The following is a 25,000-nucleotide window of genomic DNA, read 5'->3' as shown; positions in this document are numbered from 1 at the left end:
TCCTAGGCAACACTGCTGGTGTCCTAAGCAACACTGCTGGTGTCCTAAGCAACACTGCTGGTGTCCTAAGCAACACTGCTGGTGTCCTAAGCCACGCTTGAGGCTTCCTGAAATGCCCCATCAGACACCCGCTGCTGGTATACACTCCAATCCCCCACACCACACACGCTGACCCACTAGAGCCCTAAAGGGCACCAAGCATAAACCCTGCGTTGCAATCTCCCTCCCTCCCTCCCTCTCTCTCTCCCTCCCTCCCTCTCTCTCTCTCCCTCCCTCTCTCTCTCCATTTCTTCTCGCTCTTCCTTCAGCTCCACCCTGATTCTCTCTCTATGCACCCTGGATCTTTTTCACTCCCACACCCAACACTCCTCCATCTCCACCATCCACATCTTCTCCTCTGCTGCTGGCGTATGTGATCGTATGTGTTTTTAGCATAAATACATATCAATGGCAGCCCTTCCCCCACTGCAGTTGGGGATCATTCCTGTGAAGAACAGTGTAGAAGGTACTGAATCCCTCTGAGAGTTTGTGGCATACTTACACACACACACACACACACACACACACACACACACACACACACACACACACATGCAATCCTCTACTGAATGCTTAAGCTGCTATCTGAGAGTTTGATTTGGAGGTGCGTGTGAGTCCACTCTACATGGCAACGTTCCTCTTTCAACTCCCTCTAAGGAACAGCCACAAAGGGCAAGCGATGGGCAGATGGGGGCTTTTCCCCCTCCAACACGAGATGGTAGATGAATCTAAACGAGTCTTGAGTGTTCCAGATGACTCTCCAACCCACTCTGTCTCATCTTCAAGGGCACGCGGGGACACCTTCTCCAAGCTCATCCCCGACCGTGAAATGACTGGAGGTGGGAAGACGGGCAGCTTATCAACCCCAGCCTTCTAGAGGCCTTGCGGGCCCGTGCCTGGTCTACTGTGTTCAAGGAAGTCTTTCTCCTGAGCCTGTGGGGCTGTCTCCCAACCGTGTCCAGCTGCAACCCGCCTCAGCCACAGAGCTGAGTTTATCCCGGCGTTATTACACAGCTGCGCACCCCAGAGCGCACAGACAGTGGGGCCCATGCAATCAGAGAGGGATTATCTGTTTGAAACCATTCCTCGAGAAAGGGCAGTTCTCAAAGTATGTTCTGGAGCCCCTATGTGCTCTAGAGCTCTGGCCAATATCTCGTAGGTAAGCGATGGAGAAAGAGAGAGAAGATGTGTGTTGATGTGTGTACATCATGGGTTTGGGATAGTTTCAGATGCACACATGCAAATAGATCTGGGAGTGTCCAGGATGTCTCCAACCAAACACTGGAGAACGAGCCAATCAGGGGTTTCTGGGGAGGGGCATAGAGGGGTGGGAGGCCGAGCTTTGGGAGACACTGAGGTCCTCTATGTTCCCACCAGCAGGAGCAGAACAACTGGCCGCCCCCTCCCCTAATGCTTAGCTAACTTCTCCTGGCTGGAGACGGTGACAATGAAAGCCCACAGCGGGCAGGTGCAGGGGCGTACGAGCAGGACAGAGGAGGGTCTGTTCCTGGAGGGTGCGGCTGACCCCATCAGTCAGTGTGTTCATAGCGTTTGACGAGTGCGTCTACCTTCTGACACGAAAGCAGAAAACGGAGCAGGAGCCCGTGCGGATTCCTGCGCTCGGGCTCGGGCGTGCTACGTTTCGCAGTTAGCGGGTTTTTTTCCCGCCTCACCCCCTCCAGCGCAGCTGCTGTGGTCTTCGTCCCCCCCCGGGGAACGCAGGGCTGTCCACTCTCTGATACCTGCTCACTCCTGCCCCCCAGACACAAAGCCAGCCGCCGTGCGGGGTATTCTTGGAACGGCGGGTGACGCATTCCTGTTTCTCGGCTTTCTGGGGAAAACATGCCAAGCAGACAACGGCGGTGCCCTGACGTTTCACTACATTCTGTGACAGCGGCGAAAAAAGAGAAATAACCACATTGACACCTGTTAGTGACACTGTTGCTCCAGCTCTGCAATGAACCGCGGCTAACCCCACCCCACCCCGCCCCAAAAACACGCTCCCACGCAAACACACATCCTGACACATCCACACACCCACACCGCGTTCAGCTGTCGCACACGTACCCACAAACTCCACAACAGGTGAGCTAGGAGTCACAAAGCCGCAACACACCGCATTCCAGCACAGAAAGAAGGAGCATGTTGTTGCAAAAGTTGAAGCATATTAGCTTTCACCTCCCTTCTGGTGGTCACACCCCCAAGGGGGAGGCTCCACCGTCCCCACACCGAACCTAAATCTGAACCCTACACCATCCAGGATGCAATTAATAGAGTAAAGCCGACGGGAGAGGAAAGCGGCGGAGAGGGAGAGGAAGGGAGGCCTGGAGATATATCAGGAGACAAAACAAACCTCTCCAGAGAGACACCACCCCCGCCCTTCTGAGCGCAAGACCACACAGCGCCTCACCAGCTATATTGAGGACAGGACAGCCCATGTAATAAAGTTAATGAAAGGCAAATATTCCAGCAAGTAAACATTGATTATCTGTGGGACTTACCGGAGGGTTTGAGAAAGGGCAAATTCTCGGCTGGGGGGGCGGGTGGCACGTAATCACAGCAAAGGGGGGGGGGGGGGAATATTGACAGGGTGGCATACATCAGGCGACATAGGTAGCCAGTTGCGGAAGAAAGGCTGGCAGTGTTGCGTGAGGGCATTTCAAGGCCCAGCAAAAACATCCGTCCCAAACAGACTGCAGCAGGGAGATCCGTCCTAAATGGATTCCAGTGTATTAATCCGTCCTAAATCAGTATATTTGGACAGCAAATGGCACAAGAGTTCAGAAGTAGTCGGGAGACACAGAGCTCAGTCAGGGTTGAGCGGAGACACTAGGTGACCTACCAACACTTCTTCTAAAGCAACTCAACTCAATTGAGAACCAAACGATCACATCAGTCTCTAATTAGATCTGTAGATATGTCTTTTAAGTCCCAGTTCTGCTAAAATTTGTTTTTGGTGAAAATCACATTCTTCACCTCACTGTGGTAAACACCGCCAGGTCTCTGTGAGAGCACCCGGTGAGTTTGTGAAGATTGTGTGAAGTGGAGAATATTGCCCCTTAATAAAGCGTGACAGAGGAAAACAGCCACCTTATCAGACATCCGCAGAAAGCAGAAACCTGACCAGTCGTTTGCGGCTGCACTGCTAGGAAAGGGCGTCAGTCAAGAACACTCCCCCAGGTTGCTGGGTTCAACAAAGGCAGAGAGAAATTCACATTCAGCTTGCAAAAGCAACATTCTCAGGCACGACAGTCTAATGTACTCCCACTGAACCAAACGAAAGCTTTTCTTGCTTTCTCCTGAAAACGGGGTGTCCCAGTCAGTCAAATTACAAATTCCATGACCATTCCCTGACTTGCAGTGACTAAAAACCTGAATTTCCATGGCTTATAATGAATGGAAAACAAGCTGTGTTTGTTCAGTGGGTGTGGACAAATCAACTAAGCAACCACTCACATAATTTTGGAAAAATAAAAATATAATGTTTTAATAAATGGCAACTAAAATTCCCAGATATCTCAGAGCTTGACTGAAAAAAAAATTAAATTCTCTTTTTAAAAAAGGTCTAGATATATGTTACAATTCCATAAATGCTGTGATTAGTGGAGACGCTATGTAAATTCTCATTGAAGTGCTGTCAGAAGGAATCTCATGGACACGAAGGTCTCATCTGTGCAGCGCTGGGCCCGGCCTGGTGAAGCCTGGGTTTGCTTCTATTCTCAGCCTCCCACCCTCGCCTGCTGCTCCTCAGTGTGGCCAGCTGTAGGGAGCGGCGTGAAGGTCGCACGTCGACCTTTGGGGATTAGCGGAAATGCTAGCCATTAAAAGAAAGAAAGCCACATTAGAGGATCACCTGTGGCGGAGGGTCAAGTGGCGAACAGCAAGCTTCAGCACGGCGCACTAAGCCCCTGTAATGCACCGCACGGCCTGCTGCTAGCTCACGCTGCGGCGCTCGGAGGAAGGCTTAATCTGAGGCCTTGCTCGAATATGGCTTAATATAGGGGGCTTAGTGGAATACGGCTTAATTTGGTGGCTTGGTGGGATGCACCTTAATCTAGGGGCTTGGTGGAATGAGGATAAATCTAGGGGCTTGGTGGAATGAGGCGTAATCTGGGGCACTGACCAGACCACAATGTCCAGGCATGGGCTGACGATTCAGTTCTGCCAAAGTGCGGGGTAATGGGTCCGGGACCGCAGGACCATGTTAAATACAGCCTCCATGATTAAAGCAGCAGAAGGAAGAGGCCCAGCTGGAGGATAAACACGGACCCTAAACTCCATCCCAGCACCTTGGCTGGCCACCAGCTTTGGCAGGGAAATACAGAGAGGCCCTTACAGCCAGTAACAGCTCAACTGAGCTTTCTTCTTCTTCTGGTGGACCCCAGACAAGCCTAAAAATCTACGACATGACCAAACGGTTGAATTCCTCTTGAATCAAACTCCCAGTGGACCGTGAGCTTGCTGCTAATTTTGGGACTAAAGTGGAGGTGGGAGGACAGTAGGCGTCAGGCTGGAGCGCTACAGCAAGGCCTGAGCTTTTTGTGTCTGGTTACAGGTGTGTCTACACATGGTAGAGATTGGCTATGCTGTGAGCTCACCTAACCAGCCGCTCTGTTAGTCCAACACACAGTATGTTCATTTAAGCCCCACTCCAGTCATCACGAATCACAAGTTCTCTCTGACAAGATTCTTGCCTAATGGTCTCCTTAGACTTTGACCTAATGCACTAGCATAATGCGTTCTTCCACAGAGACAACAAAGCACTATTGTAAGTCACTCTGAACAAGGGTGCCTGCTAAATGTAAATCAAACTAGTCATGCTGCCAGTGCTTCTAGCAACAGGTGTGACTGATTATTAATCACCACGTGAGAACCTCAGAAAAAGACCCAGATAGGAGCAAACCACAAACTCAAACCAGAGAGTCACACTTACTGGCCACCTCCAGAGAGGCGTTGTGACTGACGGCCTCGCCCAGGTAGTTCCTGGCCACGCACACGTAGCTGCCGTCGTCGGGCTTGCTGCGGCGGCCGTGGACGATGCGCAGGAAGAAGAGGGAGCCGCTGGGTAGCAGCATACGGTGCGAGCGCGGGTTGTCCCGGTCCGTCTCCACACGCTCCCCGTCCTTGTACCACTCCACCGTGGGGGCCGGCCGGCCCTCCGCCTTGCAGTTCAGCGTGGCGGGTTCACCCTTCGACACGATCAGGTCCGACGGGTGCTCCACGATCCGCGGGGGGGAGTCCTCCTGCCGGAGGCGCGATCCTGAGGAGCGGAAGGGGGAGGAAGCGTTAGGAGATACCATTGTACTTGTGCTGATGAGAAGGGCCATGATGAAAAGGGTTTGAGTTTGAGTGTTGTGTGAACCTAATTAATGCATAATTCAGTCATCCATACACGTTAGCCCATCTAACTACACGTTAGCTCATCTAACTACACATTAGTCCATCTAGGACATTTCAACATTTATACTGATAAGCATGGCAGTCATGGCCTGGCGGTTAGGGAACTGGTCTTGTGACCGGAGGGTTGTGGGTTCGATTCCCAGACAGGCCATGACTGAGGTGCCCTTGAGCAAGGCACCTAACCCCAACTGCTCCCCGGGCGCCGGGCTAGGGCTGCCCACCGCTCTGGGCACGTGTGATCCACAGCCCCCTAGTAATCACTAGTGTGTGTGTGTGTTCTGACTGCACAGATGGGTTAAAAGCGGAGGACAAATTTCGATTGGGGTGTAAAAATCACAATTGACAAAATATGGCACATTTTCATTTTTTTTCATATATAAGATTATAAACCTACAACTGTGCTGAAACCAGTAACGTACTTGCTATTTTTGCTGCAAGTTATTAATCTTCCAATTAAATGAGAGATAATCCACTCGCATGCACGTTCTCAACCAATGAGAACATATAGGAGCACCAGGAACAATTTAATTGGTCAAAATCCGCTTAGTCCCTCTGATTGGATGACTTTTGGCAGTGCAGTTGCGGTGAAAATCCGAGCACAAGAGACTGAAACGTTTTGTGAGCGTGCGGTATGCGTTTGAATGCACACGCATGCTCCATGAAAGGCGGATTCCTGTGAGAACAGCATATATGTAAGCGTGAGAGCAGTTTTGTAGGAGAGCAAAGAGAATCTGAGGGAGAGTAAATATGAATGAAGTATGGGAGACAATAAATTGCGGTCTCGCATTCCAAAAAAAGTGCTGTTGACTTTTGGCAGTAAAAACAATGTTGGCCACAGGCTCTACTGTTACTGACTGCAAGGTCAGAGGACCAGCACTGTCACAAAGCTGGGTCTAATTGGCAGCACATCTTAAAAAACTCATTTACCCATACTCCCACTGTCAAAGGCATTCCGCCACCTCCCCATCTGCTGAGGGAGCATGTTTCTGCTACGCTCTCTTACCGAATGCGCCCAGAGGTGCTCGGAGAAGCTACCAAATTAATCATGTCAACTCAGACCCACCCCCTCCTCACAGTTTAAGATTAGATTAATTAAGTCTCCCTCTGTCTCTCGCGCATGCACACACAAACACACACGTGCATGCACACAGCACACGCACACACAATCACACTTGCAAACTGACAGTCTCTGCGTTCTGTCTTTCTTTAATGCTACCCAGGCACACGTCAGTGAAAGTGTGATAAGGCGAACAAGGCGAACAAAAATGTGCAGGGCTCATCCCTTTCCATTTAATTAGATTTATTAGTCACGTTTTCAATGGCTATCGTTATTTTATCATCCACAATCGGTGTTAAGCATCTTAATTAAGTTTTAAAATACGAAATCTGAACAGGCGGATGCGGTGAAGGCCCTTGAGACGTTTGTCGCGGCCAAGAACAACGTAAAGCCATCAGCTCCAGCGACAGGCGAGAGTGTGAGGAGCACAGGATCCCTCTTTGACTTAGGCCAATCCCTGCATACATAAACATCTCTCCTTACGTGATAAAAGAGATAAATCATGCTGCGTTACTTTCATAGTATAGAATTCCTTGTACTCATGGTGTGAGCCTAAATATCCACTTTCTACAGAACGCAAAGGCTGTGAAGTCCTTGCCAACAGTTCGTCCGCTTGCAGTCCCAGGGTAGCCAGGGTACCACAGTGGGTGGTGTTAACTTGGGTCACCCCAGAGTCCTGGAGTTTGGCTCCTGTCTTCCTGGTGGAGGGAGTCGATAAAGGAGGGAGGAGGGAGGAGACCGGGCAGTCCAGCTAATCAGACCCTACGCACACACCACCACGTTTGCGTGGAGCCTCCATTAAAGCCTTTGATCCTGCGGTTGGCACAGAGGCACCAGGACGCCTTCCGCGTTCGTCAGCGTGCCGGTCTTGGAGGGAGTGTATTACCGAGGCAGATCGGTAATGGGCAGAGACGGAGAACGGTACGCACACACGTATCTTTTATTAACGGCCTGCTTTGGACTGCACGCTGCGGCCAGCCCCGTTTTATTTTTTCCTCTTCCAAAAACACCCATCATGCAGTGGGGGCTGCAAGGCCGTTTCTGTACAGAACTTCAGCAATTCTACTGAATTTCTACAGAAATTCATGTACTGCAAAGTAAGAGGCGGAAAAAGCTGCAGAGCGAAGCACGTTTTCCTGCACCCCCCTTGGAGAAGAAGCACAGGGCTCCTCTCTTAAGATTAATTATGACACCAGAGCAGTAGCGGCTACGGTGGCCCTTATGGGCCAAGAATCATGCACCCAGCCTCTGGGTCCCAGCTGGTCACCTCATCCATCACCATCCAAACAAATGCCGACTCGGCTTGCTCTGCACCCATAGCTGAGTGTGTGTGTGTGTGTGTGTGTGTGTGTGTGTGTGTGTGTGTGTGTGTGTGTGTGTGTGTGTGTGTGTGTAACAATCCATTACTATCTATCACTAGAAGTGTGAGGGGTATGCACAGTAGCCTGCAAGCATAATTAGGTCACTCTGTGTTTGCCAGTTTTTAGCCTTCATATGGTGTACGGACTCTTGGATCCAGTGTGGTGGAACTAATCCTGACTTTAGAGAACACAGACGGTGCTTCAAATGAAAGGGTCTGATTTCTTTATATAATCACATAACCATGTGGAAAATTTGTCAAATCATAAAAATCCAACCATAAATCCTCTTAATTACACAGTGAACCTGCATTACATCCAGTCATCACAGCAGAAGCCGTGGCCATTGGACTCGAGACTAGGCAGCTATTAACGACGTGTTACTGGACGTGAGGTTTAGAGTGTGTATGATTAAAACAAGCACGTAAGCAAAGAAGGCATGAGGAGTTAGTTAGTGTCTGCAAAACCCGTTATTTCTTCATCGCTTACAAACAAGTGCCTAGCTTCACTGAAGGCAGAATCCTCGCCAAAGCGTGGAGCACAAATCTGTCTAAACGCAGTTCTCTGGAGGAGAATCTCTCTGTTATTGCTGGGACTTCTTTAGGGGTTGTAGGTGCATTTAAAAGCCGGACAATTGCAGCTTTAACGTGTGCACGTATGGTGTGTGTGTGTGTGTGTGTGTGTGTGTGTGTGTGTGTGTGTGTGTGTGTGTGTGTGTGTGTGTGTGTGTGTGTGTGTGTGTGTGAGGGGATAAATCCACACTGGAACATAAAGTGCTGTGCAATGCAAAAGGAATTTAAGCAGAAAGACAGGATCCAGATGATGTTGGAGGAGCAAGAGAAAGAGGAAGAGATTACTGTCCTGTAATTGCTTCCATTTGTGGCAGCATACTACCTGCTCTAACAGGACCACTGGCAGGAGCTGCAGGACAGGGGGCTGGGGGCAGGACAGGGGGCAGAACTCCAGGACAGGGGGCAGAACTCCAGGACGGGGGGCAGAACTCCAGGACGGGGGGCAGAACTCCAGGACAGGGGGCAGAACTCCAGGACAGGGGGCAGAACTCCAGGACGGGGGGCAGAACTCCAGGACAGGGGGCAGAACTCCAGGACAGGGGGCAGAACTCCAGGACAGGGGGCAGAACTCCAGGACAGGGGGCTGGGGGCAGGACAGAGGGAACTAACTGACCACAACTGAAGCAGATTTACTGCTATATACCTGCTATAATGGGTTGATGTCAAAAAGGCTGTAACCAGTTAGACCTCAAGAGAACATGAAAGTAATTTTCTCTCCCTCTGTCTTTGTGTGTGTGTGTGTGTGTGTGTGTGTGTGTGTGTGTGTGTGTGTGTGTGTGTGTGTGTGTGTGTGTGTGTGTGTGTGTGTGCGTGTGTGTGTGTATGCTGCATGACATCATCAGCGACATGACCGCAATTCTGCTGTTCTTTCATTACCTGAATTCATTTGTGCTTTCTTTCAGTGAAATACACGCAGATCACAGCCAAATTAACACTTCTTAACTAGCTTTACTTGAAGCTGTTTATCCAATAACGCAAAAGTATTATCGACTTTGGCACATTCATTTGTGATATACGTTGCAGTCTAAAGGCTATGTATAATCAGGGTGATGGGAACTGTTCGTTGATGGGAGGAAGAGATCAATATTTGGCAGTTTCCGGGCAAGAAAGACCCACACACACACACACACACACACACACACACACACACACACACACACACACACACACACACACACACACACAGGAAGAGAGCTTGCTGCTCAGATGAGACCCCTATCTCCAACGCTCTCATGCAACACTCTTTACACAGTCACACTCCCTCTCTCACACACACACTCCCTCTCTCACACACACACACAGACGGACAGTCGTGCGAAAGGGAAAACACGCGTGTCTGAGGAACCTCTAACACCGCTCACGAGGACACCAACCCCAGCCAGCAATATCACGTTCCCTCGCCTGCTTAAGGAACGCCGTGCATATCAGCGGCGTGGGTGGTGGGGGTGGGGGTGTGGTGGGGGTATGGGTGGGGGTGTGGGTGGAGTGGGGTGGGGGTGTGGGTGGGGGTGGTTGTGGGGGTGTGGGTGTGGGTGTGGGTGGGGGGTGTGGGTGGAGTGGGGTGGGGGTGTGGTGGGGGTATGGGTGGGGGTGTGGGTGGAGTGGGGTGGGGGTGGGGGTGTGGGTGTGGGTGGGGGTGTGGGTGGAGTGGGGTGGGGGTGTGGGTGGGGGGTGTGGGTGGAGTGGGGTGGGGGTGTGGGTGTGGGTGGGGGTGTGGGTGGGGGTGTGGGTGGGGGTGTGGGTGTGGGTGGGGGTGTGGGTGGGGGTGTGGGTGGGGGTGTGGGTGGAGTGGGGTGGGGGTGTGGGTGGGGGTGGGGGCTGACAGAGACGGAGCAGCAGCCGTGCGTAGCAGCCATGGGGCTCAATCCTCCATATTTCATTTGAATTCCAATTAGTGCGGGGAGGGGAGATAAGAGGTGGGCACGGTGTGGGCGAGGGGCCCCGGCTCTGCGCTGGGCTGCTTGTTCTCCTTGTTTTAATTGTGTTGGGCCCCAGGCCCGGGGGACAGCAGGCACACACGTGCGTCGGGGATGGTATCTCTCCGCCACAGGTGAGCCTCTCTCTGCCTGTCTGCCCAGTGAAAGAGTGTAGGGCTTATCTCAAAAGAGCCAGCAGCTTACACACACACACACACACACACACACACACACACACACACAGACACCCTTACAAGAAGCTTCTGACACCTGCTCATTCAGGGACAGATGCTTACAAGCACGCACAGACTAACATATGAACGAAAGCTGAAATAAGGATGCGTGTGTAATCGTGTATACACAGGCATGCATAAATATGCATCCAACATGCAAATACGTAGGAGTTTATGAACTCTCTCTCACACACACACACACACACACACACACACACACACACAAGCAAGGCGAGGCAGAAAAAGGAGACAAGAAATTATTTCCACGTTCAAGAGCAGAGATGACAGACCTAATCCTTCACCTTTGCCCAGTCAACATGGGTGAATCTGACCTCACCCCTACTGCTTTTAATATTAACACATGTATCTACTTCCTGTGAGTATGCATGTGCTTATGTATGTGTGTGCTTGTGTGTGTGTGTGTGTGCGTGCGTGCGTATGTGTGTGTGTGTGTGTGAACAAAAAAGCCTTGTGTTTGACTCAATGCTGCTCTGCCCAAGAGTGTTACTGTCTGTGTGACAAGGCTGGTGGTCTACAAACCACTTCAGCAAGCATCTCGTCTTCTGTCCCACAGAACGGAGGACATCTCGGCTGTCCCAACACTCAGCCGTGGCACTTGGGTGGGTGATGATGGGGGCGGGAGCGATACACACTCCGACAGCAGAGATGAGGTATCAACCGCAAAATCAAAACCATGACAGTGGGTCTCACACACACTGCCGCCTCTTTGTGTACGAGAACCCTCACAGGTAAATGAGCTCTCTCTCTCACAGATCGACACACACACACACACACACACACACACACACACACACACACACACACACACACACACACACACACACACACAAAAGATGTGAAAGTTGATCCAAAGTTTAAGAGTTCAACAAGTGTCATTCATGGAGGAACACAGGGTGTCTGGGTTGATGCAGTGAGCCTGTTTTAAAAGCCCTTCAAGTGATGTGCAGAGATGTGTCTGCTCCTCTTAGTCACCACACACCACACACTCCACACACCACACACTCCACCAGCCTCTCCACCACCGTCACGACCCCAACGCTCCCATCGACATGTTCCTGGGGTGTTGGACGAGGCATGGGGGGAGGGGGGCGTGGCTTAAAAGTGTCACGCCGCTGGGCCTGGCCAATGAGAGCAGCCATGGATGATGAAGGGGAATGTCAGGCCACGGTGACAGGGGATTACCTGTGGGCTTGAGCGTCCACACAGCTTATACTGTGGCCTGGGGCGAAGAAATGCAATCTAGCGATCCACTCAGGTCCCAATCCCACTAATACACACACACTAACACGCCAAATGGCATTCACTGTGAGAACAGAGCATAGAGGGCCTCCACTATATCCCTCATTGCCTCACGCACACACACACACACACACACACACACACACACACACACACACACACACACACACACACACACACCCCGGCCCAGACCCTGGAGCGGCCTGTTAGACGCGGTCCCGTGTGTCCGCACACGACGCCTTGCGAGACGCCGCGATCCGCTCGGCTGATCCCGGATTAAAATTCAAACTCTTAATGGGCTGAAAGAGATTGGAGCGGACACGGCGCTGTCGTTGCCGTGGCGAGCTTTAACGAGATCCGGGCTGTGTACCGGGCCAAGACTCGATCCTTCGGCGGCGGTGGTAAGAGCCTGAGCCAAGCAGGCAGCAAGGAAGAGCTTAAGGGGCGTGAGACAGCACGGCTCCTCGCACTGGAGCCCAAACCAAACTTTAACGCATTTGTAGCCTGTAGCCTGTAAGCCAGATGTCAGCCAGAGAGGCCGATCTCTACGAACCCCGTGACATGAACGGGGCACGCAAAGTGTTTCAGACTGATGGGCACCCGTCTCATGGAGAGACGAGGCCAGGAGGCTAGAGCAGGAGAGGAGGCAGGAGAACTTGGCACGCTGTACTTATAGCACTTGTGTTCATGGCCCAGAGTGTTTACGGGAGTTCTGCTTCTGCAAGCGCACGGCTCTGGGAATCGAGGGGCCCGCGGCATCCGGCTGGGAGGACCGGCCTGCTGTGGGCGGGTCTGGCGCACCCGAGCCAGCACTAGAACACGGGCGGAGGTCGGTACAGCTCCAGCAGAGGGTGGAGGAGGAGTGGGGAGACATATCACTTCTCCCACTACACCTTCTCTTTCTACCCCCCCCCCCCCCCCCCCCCCCCACACCCGCCCTTTTCTCCGCAAAGATTTTTATACGGGTCCTGCTGGAAAAACAGAAGAAAGAAAAAAAGCTTCAAAGCTCTTTGGGCCACGGATTGATCTAGCGTGCTGAAATATTCATGTTAATCAGGAATTTCTTAGGAGTTTATTGACACTGACACCACTCCTGCCCAAGAGAAAATCTGGCAGTCTAATGTTTTGTTCTCGAACCGACATACTTGCCTTGCTAATGACTGGAAGACATGAAAAGCCTCGTCCAGCTGTACGCCAAAAAATATTAATGCGTCGACCCATCATGCAAAAGTCAATAAAAGGGCCTTTTTTGTTGCCACCCGTGGTCAAGGCTCCGAGAGGCAGAGCTGGAGTGGTGGAGAACACCTTCAATTGCTGCTCCATACTGTGAAAGCTACAATTAGCCCTCTCAGATGTGGGTTGTCATTCTGAGGTATGAGGATGTAACAAAGCTGCCTGGTTGTGTGTCCTTGTCCCTGTCTCTGCCTGGCTGTGTGTCCATTCCTGTGTGTGTCCTTGTCCCTGTCTCTGCCTGGCTGTGTGTCCCCATCCCCACCAGAGTATGGTAAATGTAGCGTATATCACAGACACACCAGAGTATGGTAAATGTAGCGTATATCACAGACACACCAGCCCCCTGAGTACCAGGCTACCAAGAGGTTAACAATCATTTTTAAAAGAATGAGCTCTAAAAATACCATAAAGAATACAGTTCTGCATGACACACAGACAAAACAACTTTCAGAATCCACAAACATTCCAGTTAAAAATCCATATAAAGGTATTTTAATAATGACACCCACAGCAGTATGACTGCTTTTGATTGGTGCTACTGGCTGCAACCAGTTAGTACACACTGTGTACAATAAAGTCTGAAATATTGCACAAGACCAGATTAGACACTCACTGGATTATTAGGGCACACGTTTTCAAATGCCAGACTCTCAAATAAACCTTACTTGCTTGGCAAATTGGGCTGGGGATCTCTAGGGGGAGTTGTCTGTGTGATTATAAATGTCTGTTTATGAGTCTGTGTGTGTGTGTGTGTGTGTGTGTGTGTGTGATGCCTCGGTATGCATGATGCCTATTATTTTGATTTCAAGATATCTTCCCTTAATTGCCTCTCTCTCACACACACACACACACACACACACACACACACACACACACACACGCTCACACACACACACACTCTCTCTCACACACTCTTTCCTTTCCTCTCTCTCTTTGTAAGGGGTGAGTACACTATGCACGTGTACACACTGCATATGAACCCTATTTACAGGGCAGCATGGGCAGGAATCTCATTTATACATTAACCCCCAACCACTTTCCCTGTTTGCTGTGTGTTTTACGGCACGTCACCCAAGCCATCACCATAAAGACACTGGATGGAATCAGGATAAATGGCCAGACCCCTGGATGTTATTGGACCGAATGGGAATTAAATGGGACCATAAATCCATGGTGGCTCGGACATTCCGAGAGGGCTTATTTCAAGTGGACGGGGATTGCAGACGAGGGACAGGGAGACCCGGAACACTAAAACTGTTCCGTGCACATCTAGGAGGAAGAAATGGACCATCGGAGACGCAGCAGTGTGGACCAGGGAAGCTTCACAAGACAGCATAAACATTTGGAAGAGGAGTTAAGAGCAGGCTAAATACTGCCAAAGGCCTCCTTTTGTGGAAACGTCCATAGACATGCATCCATTACCTCGTTATAAAGACATTTCTTTCCCTTTTTGGGTTACGTCTTAGGTTACGTCAGGCTGGTGCTACGGCTCTACCTAGGGTTCTACCTAGGGCTCTAACTAGGGCTCTACCTAGGGTTCTACCTAGGGTTTATCTGGACTGCTCTTCACAATGGGGGAAGTTTGTGATCAGATGCAAAGCACTTTGTACGTCGCTCTGGATAAGAGCAGCTGATAAATGCCGTGAATGTAAGTTTCTTCTATGAGGTTTGGGCTTTAACTGAATGTCAGGATATCACACACACACAGTCCCACACACATTCTTGACCTCACATTTGTTTCCCCGAAGTGTCATCAGAAACAGATTTGTCTGTAATCCTAGAGCAAAAATGTGCGTGCCAAGAGTGATGCTAAATGGTCCAAAAAATATTTCCACACCCTTAAGATTGTATTTAAGACGTATGTCAGGGTCTTACGCTGTGCGCAAGACTAGAAAAAGTGGCAATCCATCTTTATCCAGTGAAATGTCTGACAGACCCTCCTTCTTAGCACAAAGCATACGAGAAAGCACCATGTCTTGTTCCATTTTGTGCTCTCCAGGGGTCAGGGCTGTGAAACCCTCTGTAGGGCAGCTGCTCAGGTAGGCTGGCCAGAGGGGAGGGTGGCTATATGGTTGCGCCCCCCTCCTGATGAAATCCTCCTCCTGTTCAAAGGCACCTCAAGCTCCCGTCTGCAACAGAGCTCCTCCTATCAGGACCTTGACGCCAAATGAGAGGATGAAGGTGATAAACGTCAGGAGAGCCGTCAGTTCACGGCAGTCAAGATGCCTCTTCTCTTGCCCTGAGAGAGTATAATTAGCTGACCCTTCGCAAGGGGCATGAAGCTAATGTCAATCACGCCCACAGGAGCTGTTGCCATGACGGTATTTTTTAACACATTCCCTTTCCCTGCTTTCTCCCACTCCGCCATTTTAGACTGGCCACTCGTGAAAAGCGTAAGGGAAGGCAGAGCTCTCCTGGCTGGAGGCCACACCGTGTTTGGGAGCAGCTCTCCCAACGTTTGGGAGGCGAGAAGCGGCAAGAGAAGAGACGAGCCAAACGGCCGTCGTCCCCAGAGCTGTGCCTGCAGCCGTGCCGTTAGGAGCTCGCCGTGCCGCTCTCTGGCACCAGAACCAGGCTGAGATAAAGCGCCGCTCGCCAGAGCCAAATGTCACGGAGAGTAATGTCGGATGGAGGCTGGCTCGCTCCACAGGGGGCTCGGCACACTCTATCTGTTGATCCTGCGCCCGGATCTCTTATGAGTTCATTATTTCTCCAACGTGGCCCCCAGAGAGGAGGAATGTTAGAGGTGGTGGCGGCGGGAGCCAGATCGCTCCATCTCCGGGCCTCCGGCTGAAAACCCCCCGCTCCTCCCCCCGCACCAACCCCCCGCCCCCGCCCTCGCCCCTGCACCAACCCCCCGCCCCCGCCCTCGCCCCTGCACCAACCCCCCGCCCCCGCCCCGCACCAACCCCCCCCCCCCCCCCCGCACCAACCCCCCGCCCCCGCTCCTCCCCCCGCACCAACCCCCCCCCCCCCCCCCCCCCCCGCACCAACCCCCCGCCCCCGCCCTCCCCCCGCACCAACCCCCCGCCCCCGCCCCTACCCTTCTCCCGTGAGGTAAGGTCTCGATTTCAGACCGTCACAAAGGCCCGGGAGATGCAAGCTGAAGCTGCGGCCTCTTTGAGGATGAGGACGAGGTGCGTTAGTCAACGTCTCGGCGGTGATGAAGACCCCTACCCAAGAGCCGCTGTGCTGTCACGGAGGAGAAGCCTTTGAACCACTCAGACAAACGCACCTGCGTAACCACGCCTGCGTGAAGGTAATAAACCACAGAGGACACTCCAGCGCTCGAGTGCAGACGTGGACAAGCTCCACCGCTCCGACCTCTGCGTGCATCTCTTTCACTCCGCCTCACTCTTATTAAGTATGTGCAGATAGCGGGGTCGGGCCGGGTCACTGAGAGCGCACTCCGATAAGCCCAGCTCCATTACAGGGTCAACCGCTGGTTAATTAAGCAGCATGGCGGCGGTGGTGGGGGGGGTACCGGGGTGAGTCTCAGGCCAGGATATACACACCCACAGAGCAGCTCAACACCACGTCCAGCCCTGGTGGTGGAGCCGATGACTGAGGTGGAGCAGGTGCCAGCCCCGTCCAGCTGGATACCCCCCCCCTCCCCGGTCTCCCCGAGTGTCATGGTTGTGCCTGATGGGTAGATGTTCTCTGGAGCCTCGTTAGATCGCCCCCCTCTGGTAGGAGGAACCATCACACATGATCTCTCCTGCACAGCCACAACCACAACGCTGCAAACAAAGGTGGGAAATCAGGTCAGCACAGCTGCGGAGTCCTTTCTGTTTCTAATGTTTCCAATTACAGACACAGGAACTGGCATGGAGGCAAGACGAGAGAGAGGAAGAACGCTTTGGTTGAAGTGCCAGAACGTACATTTAACTGGAGCCATTACAGCCGCTCCTCGCCACACTGTAATCAAGGAATAAAAGGAATCGACTACCTTGAAATTTTGGCAAGACTCTCGACAGCTTTACCCAAAACAAATGAAAAGTGGAAGTTGAATTTCTATTAACTCTACACATGCTGGAAATTGTCACATAAAACGTGACTTCCTATAAAACAGCAGCATCCATTTAGGATGGGTAACATTTACACATACACCGCCCTTCCCCTTGGCCCCTCCCCCTGGCCCCTCCCTTGGCCCGCCTCCTAAAAGGGCCACGTCTCCTTTCATGTCTCATTGACTAGCTACATTTTCCAGGCAGTATGGCTGGACTAAAGTGCACCTTAATTTGATTTTAAGCAAGGAAAAAAAAAGTCCTCCCCTCTTCCTGTCCTCCCTTTTGTCTCTGCGTCTGTGCTGAGAGGTTCTAGAGCGTGGGCTGAGTTCTTCTGGGGCTTTAGCCCGTGGGTGTGGACGGGAGACAGATGAGTGACATCCATTCCACCCAATTATCTGATCCAGTAGAGCTTTCACGTCCACTCACTGGATGTGCTTATCACTGGATCCCAGCCTGGAGTCTCATAGCTACCGACTAATAATAGATCAGCATATTAAGGCAAATTAACTTCGTTTCAGGCTCTTCTAAGAGACAGAGTCACTCATGGGAAAGCTGTTCATTAGGGCGCTATCTCCCCTTTAAGGCCTGAAATGTTTATCTGGTCTGTCACTAATGACCGAGTGAAAGGGGAGGGGGGTAGAGACCCCGGCGAGATGAAGGGAGATGATGAATTTGGGATGGTGAGATAGACCACATGACTAGCCCTTTACACTCTAACAGTTTTACCACGTTCCAAACATCCTTATTTCGCTTCATCCTAGCTTCAATTAACGAACCACCGTGATCACTACGGTGTGTCTCCGTGTGCGTATGTGTGAAAGAGCAAGAGCTAACGTGTGTCTGCCCCGTTTGGCGAACTCTACGTGATCTCTACGTGATCTCTACGTGATATCTGCGTGATCTTGGACGTGGGCCTTCTCTGAGCCCGGGCGAGGCAGGACGGGCGAGTGCCCGTGGCTGTACGCCCGAGCGTCATCGATCGCTGCGCAGCCTCGTCAATCGATGACACCCTGAGGCGGAAGCAGAAGCTTGTGCGGAGCTAAATGCGTGTGTGTGACCTTCGACCCTGACATTTTCAGCCTGACCTTTGAGTTGATACAGCTCGTCCTCACCAGCCGCGACCGTGTAAACAGATCTACATTAAACCCCACCCCCACCCCTTGACCCCACACCTATCGACCACCCAATCCCCTACACTCCTCGGATGGAGCAGTCTGTGTGCCAAGGCCGTCCATCGCCGGCCAAACCACATTAGCGCCGTGTGGGGGGGTTGCGGAAGGAGAGAGAATCTGGAAACACTGGCCATTAATTGGCCCTGTGGAGCCTGCTGTGTCGTGTCACTTCAGCTGTCAGGAGCCTCCCCGGGCCGAGGGGAGGGGTTGCCTGGACTGCAAAATTAATTATGAGCAGTTATGGTGCAATCTGTCAAAATTTGTCTTTAGCAACTCCCACCTGGTCCGGCTGAGCTGAGGCCGTGGTGACATGTTGCCATGTGTGGATGTGTGATGGCGAGCTGCTAATGACACGATACATCACCACAGCTGAGAAATGAGTTAGCAAAACACACATATCTATAACAACCTCCCCCCACCCCGCACCGAAATCGGAACCCCTTGTCATTCTGTTGGTACTGCGGTAAGCGGCTAGAGGGCCCAGGGAGTCGTCAGTCAGCCACACTCCTTCCGTCCAGGGAAAGGGAGCTTCACCATCCACACTCCCTGTGTTTACCCCCATCTAACGAACACCACACAACTCACCCCCACCCCAACCCCCTGCCGAGCCCCTGCGTTAGAGGCGAGCTTAAAAGATGAACTGCTTTGGCAGGTAGGGGCCGAGCAGAGAGGAGAGGGATTATCGGATTGTGAGCCTCATGCTGGAACTATGCTGCTTCCGACCGCTGGAGGAGTCCCAAGAGAGGCTCTTCTCACAGGCTGAATCGCTCCTCTCCCGCCCAGGCCAGGGGCTCCATCTGGGAGGCATTCACAGCCGATCCGCTCTCTGACTCCATTTCTTAAGCATGCCGAGCAACAGCGTCTGCCATTACACCGAGGACACATGGCGTCCGGTAACAATCTGCTGGAGATTCGTCCCACCAGCTCCCTTTGAACTTTTCACAGGCGACCCGAGTGCTGGAGTCAGCCAGTGCAGTAAAAATGCTACGACAGTCCCGCCATTTAACCAGAGCCTGCAGAACCTTTACACACCAGTGAGACAGTCATGGTGTAGCGAACAGTGACCGAAAGTCACTGAAAGTCACGATTTCCGTTTGTTGTTTGGCTGAGCTCCCCCCTTTAAAAACCAGCTGTTCATCTTCAAGCACACGCATACACACACACACACACACACACACACACACACACTCATAGATACACAAATATAAACAGACATATACACAAGCTGGTCAAGCCTCAGGCAGTGACTGGCTACAAACCCAGAGTAAACAGACAGGCCAGGGCCAGACGCATGGGGCCTTTCAGCTTTTAGACCACAGACAAACCTCTCCAGAAAAAGTGTTTATTTAGAGAGCCAACCGACTAACCTCTTTACTGAATGATCTGACCAATACTCTCTCTCTCTTTCTCTCTCTCTCTCTCTCTCTCTCTCTCTCTCAGCTGTGAAAGACTGGAGAAGCACTAACTCTCAGGATGTGACCAAACACACCACCACGTGAGTTTAATCCAGCCCTGCTTCCTCTGCGTCAGGCATGAGTGAAACCACAGCTCCCTACCCTCCCCCCAAACCGTCTCGGACCCCCTCCCCCTTCATGACCCTGCGTGTGCGGTGTCCTCCAGTGTGAAGCAGTGGTGCTGCTTGGTCCCTGTGTCCGAACGCGGCAGGACGGCATCATCTGGTCTCGGTGTGACATCCACGATGAAACATGTCGGGTGTTAGAGAGTTCGCGTGAGGTTTCAGGGTACACAGCGGGTAGCAGAGCTGAATTCATTCAGAGCGCAGATGGAGACCGGACGAAACCGAACTAAATCCAGAATCAGTGTTCAGTCGTGTGAGCCGCTCAACTGTGACAGACGACTGTCTGGCTTTGGAAGTACTGCTGGGTTAGGGCTGAAGTCACAAATCCAGCTATTTCAGCTCTCAAGTCTTTGCCAACTTTAAGAAATGAAACGAGGCAGTCGTTGGGTGTGTTGAAGCCATTCAGGTCTAGGGTCAGGCTGAGAGAGAGTTGGGGTGTGTGAAGTGTGATGGCATCTGGGATACAAGGTGCTTGTTACGTGGCTTCCTCAGTCCTGACCCAGTCTCCGACCTTGCTAAACGCCACGGATGGTAGGATAGAAACAAGGAAATCCTTTCAAGCAAGTCCAACAGTATATGGACTCATTACCCATACCTGTATGCCTCGGTGCACACCTTCAGCAAACAGCCATGTGCTTGAAAAACACAAATAACCCATTTCTGCTGGTTGAGTTCAAACCCAGGCCGTGAGGGTTTTGAGAGAGATGTCACAAGAATGCCAAAAATAAAATAACGCTGATTCATTCCGTTACTGTTTCCTGAGTCCACCGTGGAAGGCAGGTGAGTTGAGGCTCAGTCGTGCCCCACCTGTGACTTCACAGGCACCTATGAAGAAAAGCTTTACGGGGCAATTAAGGCAGGAAACGTGTGAAACCGATAAGCTTGAACTCCAGGCAGGTTTATTGCAGCTTCGAGACCTGTGCAGTGATAACATCAATCATATAATGACTCAGTGAACATCAGGAATTAGGATGTACATATAGTGCAGATGATAACCAGCGTATCGTGCGTGTGCTGAAGCAGAGTGTTTCTACCAGCTGTGGAGGTGGAGGACTGGCCACAGATTTGCAAAGCTTGAAATAAACCAATTCTCTTCTGGACTGAAGAAGAAAAGTGTTTGGTTCTTTCATATTGTATTATAGTGTAGGCAAAAATCTTTCCAGGCTGTCAAGAAAATTTCAAACCACAGCAAATCATGCTAGAAGAAATATGAGAAAGGAATTACAACTGCTTTTAAAACCTTTACACTGTAGCTCAGTCTGGACTGGACCAAAATCACCTCAGGAAAGGGGAGTATGAAGGAACAGGTCAGTGCTGTGTTAGCGTGAGAGATGTGTGTTTCTCTTTAAGCAAGCGGGATCGTTTCGGCAGACACAATGAATGAGAAACAGCCCTGGCCACAGAGTTGTGTGGGGGTGCTGTGTGGGGCGCTGTGTGGGGCGCTGTGTGGGGCGACTACAGCTATCCACCCTCTTCCCCTCTCATGCTCATTCAAGGCGAGTGAAGCATTTTTGGCTCTGGATTCATGCCATGTTGTTCTTTAATCCGTTCTTTTAAAAAGCGCGAGAGAGACAACGAGTCTTTCCACGGCACCGCCGCGATCACGTTCACAGCGGCCCAGAAGGTCGGCCCACAGATCCAACAGAAGCGGTCGGTTTTTTCCAGCGGCACCAAAAATAACACGTCTGCTCTGTATCCCGGATCCGCATGTTACATAGCGAACGTCGGGACCACCGACCTAAACGGGAATTGGGTTGCCCCAAGGCTCAAGGTGAGCCCACATCCACAGCACCCACCTACAGGCAGGCCTGTGTGAGGGGCGTGGGTGAGTGGATGAGCGTGGGCGGGTGGATGAGCGTGGGTGGGTGGATGAACGTGGGTGGGTGGATGAACGTGGGTGGGTGGATGAACGTGGGCGGGTGGATGAGCGTGGGTGGGTGGATGAACGTGGGCGGGTGGATGAGCGTGGGTGGGTGGATGAGCGTGGGCGGGTGGATGAGCGTGGGCGGGTGGATGAGCGTGGGCGGGTGGATGAACGTGGGCGGGAGGATGAGCGTGGGAGGGTGGATGAACGTGGGCGGGTGGATGAGCGTGGGAGGGTGGATGAACGTGGGCGGGTGGATGAGCGTGGGCGGGTGGATGAGCGTGGGCGGGTGGATGAATGTGGGCGGGTGAACTGGCTGCCCGGTGTGTGCTCCAAGCCACCGGAGCCTTACTCAGCACTCTCTGCAGGCCACATGTCTCCCTCCATCGCCACTAATGGATCGGCAGAGGAATTCTGTCTCCAAAACGCCACGTTCCCCTCTGAACGCGTCTCTTCCAACAACCAGTGTCGCTCTCCCTGAGGCCAATAATGTGGCTTTTCTTACATCTCCATCATGTCAGGAGTTATTTTCTCCATGTGAGCTTTATAAAAAAAAAGCCCCGATAATGCCACCGTGTGCACGCCAGGCAGACGACTCATTTGAACTAATTCAGGAACAGCACAGTGAATTCGACCATTGATTCTTTCACTTGTAATGAACAATAACAGTCTCTGAAAGATCAAGCCACTTCACTGACCATGTCTAATTTTCTGCAAACTCAGCAAATTAAAAATGGATATTACTTAAGCCCTTTGTAAATGTCTGGGGAGGTTTTGGGGCCAGTTGTTCACAAAGTCATTTTACTGAGGGTTATTCCCCAGATGTCCCTTCTCTACAACACCACCTCCACCCACCCCCTGCACCTGCACAGGTCTGCAATGCACCACCTGAGGCACATCTGTGGCCTGCTATTGTGCTGCTGTCGGGAGTTGAAGGAGGGCCAACATGCTTTAAATTCTCCCGCAACAGTGTGAAGCAGCCTAAGAGGAAAGAGAGAGGCAGCCTAAGAGCAGAGAGGCAGCCTAACAAGGAGAGTGGCAGCCTAAGAGGTGAGAGGCAGCCTAACAGGGAGAGTGGCAGCCTAAGAGCAGAGAGGCAGCCTAACAGGGAGAGTGGCAGCCTAAGAGGTGAGAGGCAGCCTAACAGGGAGAGTGGCAGCTTAACAGGGAGAGAGGCAGCCTAAGAGGGAGAGAGGAAGCTTAACAGGGAGAGAGGCAGCCTAAGAGGGAGAGAGGAAGCTTAACAGGGAGAGAGGCAGCCTCAAAGGAGAGAGGCAGCCTAACAGAGAGTGAGGCAGCCTAACAGGCATAGAGGCAGCCTCAGAGGAGAGAGGCAGCCTAACAGGGAGAGTGGCAACCTAACAGGGAGAGAGGCAGCTTAACAGAGAGAGAGGCAGTTTAACAGGGAGAGGCAGCTTAACAGGGAGAGAGGCAGCCTCAGAGGAGAGAGGCAGCCTAACAGAGAGTGAGGCAGCCTAACAGGGAGAGAGGTAGCCTCAGAGGAGAGAGCCCTGAAGAGGTACACCTGAAAGCAATCTGTTTGGGTAAACACAGACAAAGAAGAGGTATGTGCTACTTCGAGTCATCAAGAGACTGTTCGCCACACTCATCTCTGTGATCTACAGAGGCAATAAGGAGACGGAGCACACACACACACACACACACACAGACACAACAACACACAGTCATGCGCACACACACAGACACACACACGCTCCAGAGCCCTGCTGGTTTCTTCAGGTTGCCCCTGGAACGTGTTGAGCTTTCCCTCAACATGTTAATGCAGTGACATTCACTATGGTGATATTATACATCCACACACTGCAGGGTCTCATTAAAGCATTTTCACACAGGCAGATGAGACCGGAGTGGGGCACAGCTTCCCTAGAGGCATGTGCACAAACGCACAAGTGTGTGTGTTTGTGTGTGTGTGTGTGTGTGTGTGTGTGTGTGTGTGTGTGTGTGTGTGTGTGTGTGCGCAACTATTCCAGCGACAGTGCCCCAATGAACATTGCAATTCATTATCAGTATTGCAGCATATCAAGTTGTTTACCTGCTTCCAAACAAAGCAGAGTTAAGGTTTGTTTACCCGATCGGCTCCACCAAGCAGGCTGCACTGTTAGTGGTCCTTCAGAATCCTTACTTGAGCTTGGATTACAACTGCATAACAGGATGCCCGCAGCAATTACAAGGAAAGTGTATATGTACATTGTAGCATTCCTGGAGACTCATTAATAAAGGGAGAGTGCACATCCTTTTCCCTGTTCCTTTTCTCTGTTACGCTAATTCATAATGCCACAAAGATGCAAGTGAAAGAGGCTCTAAGGTGTGATTCTTGGAGCTAACAGTGAGAGTCTAATGGCATGTAGGCTAGGGTGGCACGCACTTAAACACTGAGAGGGAAGATACTCTGTTCAGATGTGGTAATGAATTGGGGACAAAACTCTTCAGAACAAAGATACACATTTCCTAATTTTAGTCCTCTGAAATTCATGAATCTACTGTAAAACACTACATAATATAATTTACATCGTATTTGTGTAGTATAATACGTTCCTTTTTCTAAAGTTACTTAGTTTAAAAGGACATGAATCCTTAAAATGTGAAAACTAAAGAAAAAATTGGTCAAGCTCGTGAAAAGTTTTACTGTTAGAATTATTGGGCCTCGCACAGATTTGTTTAGGACAAACGTGTTCCTGGTAGTAATATTCGTGCACAAAAGTTTCGTGATAAAGCTTAAATGAACTGCAGCAATACTTGTGCTGTGGAACAGCTGGACTTAACCATGCTCTACATACGAAACCTCTGTACAGAAGATGTACCTTCTGATGGCTAGACTATCCATCATCAAACACACGGACCTAGGCGTATCCGTACAGGGAAACAGAATACACACGAAAAAGCACGTTACCTGCGCAGACTTGAAGTAATCCGAGAAAAATGTAAAATCCCATAGAATGTGACATCATTCCCAGTTTCTTGAGGAATCTTTTTTGTAGAATTCCTTAAACTGCATTCAGTCCTGGTGTAAATGTAACATAATATCACTGCCAAAACTAAAAGCGGTTACAAAACTGTTACTCCGAGCCCTTATTTCCCAGCGAATTAAATGACGCTCCTGCGGGGTTCGTAACGTTCACTAGAGTAGTCATGGTGCTCTATAAAAGTTTTCAAAGAGGGAAGGTATTCGTCTGAAAGCAAGCTACTCTCTTTATGACTACCCTCCAGTAAAACTTGTCCAAACCAAACGTAGCTTATGCGCTACATTTTAGTTTTTCCAGCGGTAACATTATGTCAGATGGTTCAG

At 51.2% G+C, this 25,000-nt stretch overlaps 1 protein-coding gene across 1 annotated transcript; it reads right to left on the bottom strand.

Moving 5' to 3' along the window:
- Positions 1-4,949: 4,949 nt before the first annotated feature.
- On the bottom strand, positions 4,950-24,994 carry LOC143507128 (roundabout homolog 2-like). Its single transcript, XM_076996518.1, has 2 exons — positions 24,605-24,994; positions 4,950-5,299 (listed from the first exon to the last, which is right to left on the bottom strand). Exons 1-2 carry the CDS (start codon positions 24,660-24,662, stop codon positions 4,950-4,952), a joined length of 408 nt encoding a protein of 135 aa, XP_076852633.1. The 5' UTR covers positions 24,663-24,994.
- Positions 24,995-25,000: the final 6 nt, after the last annotated feature.

Source organism: Brachyhypopomus gauderio, unplaced genomic scaffold, assembly GCF_052324685.1.
Source record: "Brachyhypopomus gauderio isolate BG-103 unplaced genomic scaffold, BGAUD_0.2 sc628, whole genome shotgun sequence".
In the NCBI taxonomy this organism is placed as follows: Eukaryota; Metazoa; Chordata; class Actinopteri; order Gymnotiformes; family Hypopomidae; genus Brachyhypopomus; species Brachyhypopomus gauderio.
This window is presented reverse-complemented; position numbering and strand designations above follow the sequence as displayed.